We start from the raw sequence: 8,602 nt of genomic DNA, 5'->3' as shown, positions 1-8,602 counted from the left end.
AAACACACAAGGACACACAGAGTTGATTCATCAATAATTCAGTGATGCAGCCTTCCATGCTGAAAGAAAGATGGAGAGCAGTGATGAGCTCTTTCTGTTCATTAGCCAACACACACACACACACACACACACACACACACACACACACACACACACACACACACACACACACACACACACACACACAGACACACACACACCAGGCCATTCTCTCTCTGTCCAGACTTTTTCCCCTCCTCTAATTAGACAGGAAGTCAGCTACATAAACAGGAAACAGTCATTCTATCCATGATGTGATGCATGTGTGTGTGTGTGTGTGTGTGTGTGTGTGTGTGTGTGTGTGTGTGTGTGTGTATGTGTGTGTGTGTGTGTGTGTGTGTGTGTGTGTTTGTAAAATAGATTCAGCAAGCTTAAATGGACACCGACTGCATTTTGTGGAAAGCTGATACGCACGTACAGTGTGTGTATGTGCATGTACATGTGTGTTTGTGCGTGTTACTGGGCATCATTGTTGACCACTGCGTTCTGATTGGCTGAACGTCAGCTGGCAGGATGCAGGAAAGACCTTAATACAATTTCCTCCCATAACAAAAGACAGCAATGACTGGAAGATGCATTGATGGTAAAAAAAAAAAAAAAAAGCACACATGATAGTATATGTAATTGTTTTTCAGCTGAAAGATTCAATTATTGTCCTGCTCCAGGCTGACTTACCGCTTCTGTTGGCTGTAAAGCCTGACGGTTCAAGATCTATTTTCTGCTTTTTAGAAAAAAAAATGACAAGATGAAAGGAAATCATAGAGAACTAGGAGAGTGTTTCCCACATTAATTTTGGCAGCTTGCCATGGAGGCGTTTTTTTATTTTCAGTCTCAGTTTATTAGATTCATACGCTTGAGAGCTGCTTTAATTATCCTGTTGCCATACATTTTAAAAAAAAAATCAACATTATGATCCAAATTTGCAAGCATCTGGAGGGATATTTTTAACCAGCCAACTTAAGATTTTTATGCATGAAATTGACCTATTTTTTTTTCTCTCTGGGAAAAAGGCATTCCCGGAAAAAGACAAAAACATAGTAGCAGACAAAGCAGGTTGAGCAAAAGCAAAACTTCTTCATTAAATAAATGACACATATCATTATAATGTGTATATTAACTTAAATGGGTGACAGAAAAGAAGATAGAGAAACAAACTAAAAGAAAGTTTAATCTATGTCAGATGAAGATCTTTCTTGATATAAACTAGTGATGACAAAATAAAGCATGTTTCAGGGTCTACAGCTCAATTAGCTTGAAGCCACATTCTTCTTAAAAACAGACACTTCCAGACGGAGAGAGAAAGTAAGAAGAAGTGTTACAGTTTTGACCCAGAAAAGTGAATCTAAAAATAGTCCGGTGGAGAGTCGGACACGGCAGCCTCCTCATGAGAAGGTGCTGCTCAGCCTGAAGCTCTGGACAGCGACAGAACTGACACCTGACTGTTTCATAACACTGCAAACACTGCCAAAATCACAACTACAAGTACAACTGCAAGGTTATTGGGACGTCTAAAAATGTATGATTTCAGTTCTCAAGTGATCTCATTGGTGGAGATAATAATGTTTTGATAACAGGACAATAACTTGATGATTGGTACATTAATAAAAATGGGAAACATCTGGTGAAGCTGTACCTGAATGCTATATTTGAGTATTTACCTTATAAGGCCACACTGTTGAACACTTAATCTATTTTCATGGTATGTTTGTTGCTAAAAGAAAATAATTTTGATGTTTGAGAAAATTTCACACATACTGTATAACATTTGCCCAGTGGCAGAATGTAGTGAAAGTACATTCAGTACTAGGTAACTACAAATCTCAGGTACTTGTACGTTAGAGTATTTGAATTTCATGCTACTTCATGGTGTACTTCTCACTGCATTTATTTGACAGCCTTATTTACTTTCCAAATATAGATTTTTGCATAAAAATCATGACAGTCTAAACATATATAAATATTTGTCGATTCATTGATTAGTCGATTGACGGAAACCAATAGATATTAAATAAAAAATGTGATAATTTACTAATTTTCCTTTGAATTAATTATTAATTCAATATTCACAGTGATTGTTTGACAAAACAGTATGGTCAGCAGATTAATCCATAGTGAAAATAATCATTACAATTCTACAAAAACATTCAATTGAGCTCCACCAATAGTGCTTTTACATGGCTGCATGAGTAATAATAACCCAACACTCTCCTTTTACGACATGCTTTCATTAAATTAAGATCAGGTAAAAGAATATCTATAAAGGGTAATGTTGGTTTTGCTTCAGTAAAGGATCTCACTGCTTCTACTTCCAGCACCACCGCATGAACATTCAATCAAAGCTGCTGGAACCTCCAGCAGAGCCGGCATCAGCAACAGTTGCAGCAACGTTACAACAGCCGATCTAGACGGAGCGGTCCGCCTCGGAGGCCAGTTAGCTAACGGCGCCCCGCAGAAACGCCTGCTGACCCAACGCAACTTCATGATGTGGCTTCCTGACCTATTTCCATTTGTTGTGTGTGTGTGTGGATGTATGTACGGGGGAGTGTGGGGGAGGAAAGGGGGAGAAAGGTTTCAGTGATTTTATCTATAATTGGTTGTTTCTGAGCTCATGTTTCCAGCCAGACAATATCTCCCTCTCTCTCTGCCTGACAACCTCTCTCATTGGTTACCAGGGCCCAGAGAAAATGGAACCTGCAGGCCACATGCTGTGATTGGTGGGCAAATATCAGTCTCAGCCAATCAGAGGAGAGCAGAGCTGGGGATGATTAATCCCAATGAAAATGTTGCAGGATGAAGAGATGTCATGGTATTAATGAGGCAATTAAATGATGTAGAATTATGTGTAATATAGCATTCGACCAGTTATCAAATAACATAAAAATATTTTTAAAAGCCTCAGAAACATTTCTTAAAAACAGTTTCTAACAATCGTTTTAAAAAGAAAAACGTTCCCACCGTGGTTTGTGGCAACATCGCTGAGCTGAAAACGTTAAAGGGACACAAAGGGATCCTTGTTCACGTCTTAATAAAAAAAAGACCTGTGACCGAAACATGTGACATATTTGAGTCTGACTTATCCCCCACATTGAAAGCGCTTCTTTGCTGGCTGGTGTTATTCTATGTTGTTTTTTTCATTGCCAGCAAATGCCATGAAAAGGCCATAAATATGAGAGTCCATCTCCATCCATCAGCCTCTTCCTCAAACCCATCTGTTCCTCCTGAAAGGTGCAAATCTTTCAAAAAAAGAGTCACAATATACGGTTTTATATTTAAAAAACAAGGTAGTTTCCAAAAACTAGCTGGGCACTGTAGGTTTGTTTAGCAAACACAACTCAAGAGGGAGTACACTGCACTGCATCTGCATTTGTTGGGGACTATTTTCGATGGCGGATTAAGACACATTTTAGGGCAACAGGATACTACAGCGTGTCTTCACTGTAATGAAGGAACAGAGAGTTCCTCATTGTTTTAATAGTTGTTGGACAACTGGGGAGGGGGGGAGGACTTTTGCTGATTGAGCACTGACATCATCTACACACACACACACACACACACACACACACACACACACACACACACACACACACACACACACACACACACACACACACACACGGCAGCAGCAAAGATCCTCTGAACTTAGCCGTGTGAACAAAGTAGGTTTCATAAAGATTTAGCCCCACAGCGCTTCGGAGGACAACGTAATGGGAAGAAATATGAGAAGGCTCACGTAGAGACGTACATGAAAGCACTCGGTGTGAAGGGCATAGCATCGGGATATACATTAGGTCGGTCTCGGGGGACTTTCCAGGACCTCAAACCGTCACTCAGAAAGAAAAAGGAGTACAAATTAAAGATGAGGAAAGTGCTGAGTTTACTGTGGGTGTGCAAAATCGTGCTGTACACACTCAAATATTTTTTTTTTTGTATACCTTTTCATTGGAGTATTTACTGTAGTGTGCATTTATTACATAAAATATTCAACTTTTTATGTAATTTAAGCATTGATAAAAAGGTGCATTTCTGGACATTAAGGGTGGCTCCAGGTGTAACTCCACCAGGCAGTACTGTATATTCCATTTTCACATTTTCTGACATCCATAATGTGTTTTAAAACAAATCCCGGGTTATCCATACTAAACTGGAAGATCTCCCTCTGTTATTACGCCGCCACCTACACAGACTGTACGTTACCCATCACACCTCTGCTCCTGGGGGCTTTTTAACTCCGGTAGGTTGAGGGGAAAAGTAGAAACACATGCACAGAACATCGCCAAATTGATCGCGGAAAACAAGGATACTGGCAGGGATACAACCTCAACTTGCCCTTGCACTGTTCCCACACTGAAAATATCCTTTTCCTCCTCTCATTTCCTCACATTAGGGCCTCTGCAGCCCAGTAAGCTGATCCAGCAGTGCCTCACGCTTGATGGTCCGGGCTGCGGCTCCAGTGTTATAGACGGTAGTCACACAGCCATTCTGCATGGCTGACTTATTGACTGGACATGGCCATGAACCAGAGCGAGTAATTAATGCAGCCCTGACTCTTTGATTGCTGCCTGTGTGTGAGAGAGGAGGGCAAAGAGACATTTTAAGCTACATTGGTCACTAGTTCCTGTCTGGACATACGAGACACCGTGCCAGACGGTGGAGAAAGAGACACAAAAATACCCATAGTGCCATTCACCGGAACCACTGGTGCTGGGGTCAGCTGTTTGTGTGTGTTAAAGTGGAGATTTGGCATCAGTAGACTTAAACCAGGATGCATCACACAGACCCTAACCCCTACAGCAAAGAGTGATATTCAACCAGGTGAAACAACATTATCACATCATTTAGAATAATAAACACTAGAAATGATTTCCAATTATTAAAAGTAATGCAAAATCTATGAGTAAGTGATCAATGAGCTGATGATGTCACGGTGCTGTCTTCAAGGTTATTGATTTGTGCTTGGAGACTTGTCTTACTTGGATTGGACAATGGTGGTTTACCAGGCACGGAAGGTCTCACGAGAATGGAGTGGCATTATGGGAAATGTAGGATGCAGTTATTTGAGGAGATCCATACTGAGTCTGAAAGTCAGGACATCTCAGAATCTACTGCAGCGATTTTGACCATTGTGTTGATTTTATTCAATTCCAACAACACTCAACTGTTGGAGGGCCCCTTTAATGGAGAGTTTCTTTTCACAAATGCATGATGTGTTGCACACAAACACACACACACACACACACACACACACACACACACACACACACACACACACACACACAGATATAGCGTTGCTGTCCATAATGTTCCTTAATAACAGGTCATCAGATTATCACACAAGATAATCCCCCAGACCACATATCCTTAATCTGACTTCCTGGATTGTGTGTGTGTGTGTGTGTGTGTGTGTGTGTGTGTGAGAGAGAGAGAGAGATAAAACTAGAGTTCCATGTATAATCAGGGCAGAGCATTGTGGGTAATTATCTTGTCTCTGTTTTGTCATAATGTGTTTTTATGACTTGTGAATCTGTGCATGTTTACATTTAGTCTATGTTTATGAAGAGCGGGTGGATGATGGAAGCTACCGGCTGCACTCACAGGGTCGAGCTCTCACCTTGTACTTGGCGGTCAGCTGCTCGGTGGCTTCTTGCTCCTTCCTCAGATCTCCCATCATCCTCTCCTTCTCTCCCAGGAGCCTCTGCTTCTCCTCGGCCAACATAAACTCATCTTCTCTGATGTCCTGCTTCTCCCTCTCCAACCGCTGCTGCTCCAGCTTCACATACTCCTCCGCCTCCTTCTCCACCCCCTCCTCCTCCTCCTCCTCCTCACCCTCACTCTCTTCATCCCTGTCTCTCTCCCAGCCCTCGCAGTCCACCTGCTCCTTCTTCTGTTTGCTCCTCCACTTCCTGTGGTGGAGCTGGGCCCTGAGGCGAGCGATCTCCATCTGGAACTCGCGCAGTAGAGCATCCTTGGGATCCTCGTTGACCCTGGGCTGGTTCTGGATGTTCTTGGCCCGGTTGGCATATCGCAGGGTGGTGAGGGTCTCATCGTAGTGCTGGGGGGCCGGGCCTAAGGTGGCGACCATGACGGTCTTTGCATTCCCGCCCAAAGAGTCCTGTAACAGCCGGGTCAGTTTAGAGTCCCGGTAGGGCACGTGGCTGCTGCGCCCGTCGGCCAGTGCTGAGATCACGTTCCCCAACGCCGACAAGGACAGGTTGATCTTGGCGGCCTCTTTCAGGCGCTCCCCCTGGATGCCTGTCTTGGCTTGGCGCTCGCTGCCAGCCAGATCCACCAGGTTGAGGCGGCCGACCCGGATGTGCTTCCTCCCGTCGGGTCCAGGCTGGCTGCACTCCACCGTGATCAGGAACAGGGCGTGGGACCGAGACGAGTGCTCGTTCATGTCCGTCGCCCCGACCGCCCTCGCCTGGTTGCCCACGTTCATCACCTCTTCGATCTCCTTGATGCTCTTGCAGACGCACGACGTGAGGTCACGCACGTACACCCCGGATTCTGGGTTTTCCCGGAGCTCCAGGGCTCTGGCGTTGCCGTGGTTGGGATCGAGGAGATCCCGAACCTCCTCCAGATAGATCTCGAGGTAGGACGCCCGCACCAGGTACTGCCTGTCAGACTGCGAGCGGGAGATGTGTGTGAAGATGTGGTCGAAAGCGTTGGGGATGACCCCCCGTTTCTCCGGGTCCATCCACGCGCCCTGCATGGTGTACGTCTTCCCAGTTCCGGTTTGTCCGTACGCAAATATGGTTCCGTTGAACCCGTCGAGCACCGAATCAATCAGCGGCCGCACGCTCTCGTCGTACAGGTCTCCCTGTTTGGAGTTCGCATCATAAACCGCGTCGAACGTGAACGTCTTCTTGGGCTCGCTGGCCGACGCTCGAGGGTTTCTCAGGATCACCTGTCCGAGCCTCAGATCCAGCTGCACGATGCCCCCCGCGGGCCCGTTGGACTCCTCCTTCCGGTTCAGGGGGCGGCATCGAACCACCACCTTCACTGACTCGCTGCCCTTATTTTTTGACATGACTGGTTTCTGTTTCTCGTTGTAAGCCGCCAAAAGCACTTATATCATCTGGTTCAAAACAGCCTAGTAGAGACACCTTTAATCTGCCTCCTGTCTGCCTGTGAATTGTGTAACCATTGATTTTTTTATTTTTTTTTTAAATGCTCAATAACATATTCAGTACGGCTTCTTGATCATATCATAACGGATAATAGCTACAGTGCCAAAAATCTCAATTACCAACTGAAATGATGAGATAAGCTGCCACATCTGAAGGCTAATTCCCCTTTTCCTTATTGTCTGTAATATTAGCTCTCAAATACACAGACGGTCAGCGGCTCTCACGCGTTGAATCGTCGCTCCATTGTAGATCCACGTCCAGTCATCCGAGAACGCCGACAATACAAACATATTCAGATATATCACACATGTGGTCCTGGTTTCACACGCCCGCTAGATCCGCTACACGCCGCCGTCCCGCATCCTCCTGTCTGCCGGCTCACTGACGCTCCGAGGTGGGTTTGCGGCTCTCGGTATGCGCGGAGAGACGGAGCTTCCCTCCGGTACGCAACACACACACACACACACACACACATGCGCGCACGCGTACGTACACACACAGCCATTCAAACACCACACCCCACATCACTGCGGAGTGGAACAAAGGATCATGGGAAATGGAGTTTCATATCACCGACGAGTTGATCCTTGTCCAAGACTGCCACCAACTCCTCAACTGGTCACACTGTTGGTTCAACTGCGTTTCCTTTCATGGTTGGGGATATTTCATCAAAATTGAAAGTAATTAAAATTGCATATTTGCTCTTTATTTTCATAATGAAATTTACGGAAATTACATACTCATTGATTATGATAATGACACTAATAAATCTGATGCTGGATGCTTTTGAAAAGTTATTTTTTGTAGAACATGTCTGTGATGTGTGTATGTGTATTTTTTTTGCATTTGAACACAAGTTTGATTCAGATGAAATGCAGAGAGAAAAGACACTGTAGTGATGCTCGGGGGCTGACAATGGTTTGATTTGAATGGGTTTCTATGAATGTGATGTACATGTAATATCTAAAATCTCTTCAAAAATAAAAAATAAAAGGTGAGTCGATGACATCTCAAGTAACGAAGCACTGATTTGATCTCAACGAGACAGTTTAGAGATTATATTAATGTTGGAAGACCACTGAAATGACACAATGTCAGTTCTATTATATGGTGGATTGTCTCTTTAATGACAAGATATGATGTGATAATATATTTCTCTATTCCCTCTATTTTTTCATTAATGTGGGTTATAATCTTAATTTGTGAGTATTGCCTGTTATTTTTATGTTGTAGGAGTTTCAGCGTGAGGTAAGGAATCCAAAATAACCTCATAAAATCAACAAATAGTTCATTTTCATACAGTAATTAACAGGCTTGTACTGTAAAAGACCTCACATTGTTCACATCTTTTCGTGATCGTTTCGTATCCTGTCAAATTAAATGTCAGCCTTAATTCTGTGTTTATGGTCCACTAGATGTTGCAAAACACATTAATG

General features: G+C 43.8%; 1 protein-coding gene across 1 annotated transcript in view; it reads right to left on the bottom strand.

Annotated features, from left to right (window-relative positions):
* kif3ca (kinesin family member 3Ca) overlaps positions 1-7,599 on the bottom strand; it is a 17,883-nt gene extending 10,284 nt beyond the window's left edge. Inside the window, exon 1 of the mRNA XM_084030335.1 lies at positions 5,648-7,599. Within this exon, the coding sequence (XP_083886461.1) occupies positions 5,648-7,066 (1,419 nt within the window). The 5' untranslated portion in view covers positions 7,067-7,599. The remainder of the gene's footprint in view (positions 1-5,647) is intronic.
* Between the last annotated feature and the right edge of the window lie 1,003 nt (positions 7,600-8,602).

This window comes from Eutrigla gurnardus, assembly GCF_963514095.1.
Source record: "Eutrigla gurnardus genome assembly, chromosome: 16".
Taxonomy (NCBI): domain Eukaryota; kingdom Metazoa; phylum Chordata; class Actinopteri; order Perciformes; family Triglidae; genus Eutrigla; species Eutrigla gurnardus.
Note: the sequence above shows the minus strand (reverse complement) of the source record. Positions and strands in the feature narration are given on the sequence as shown.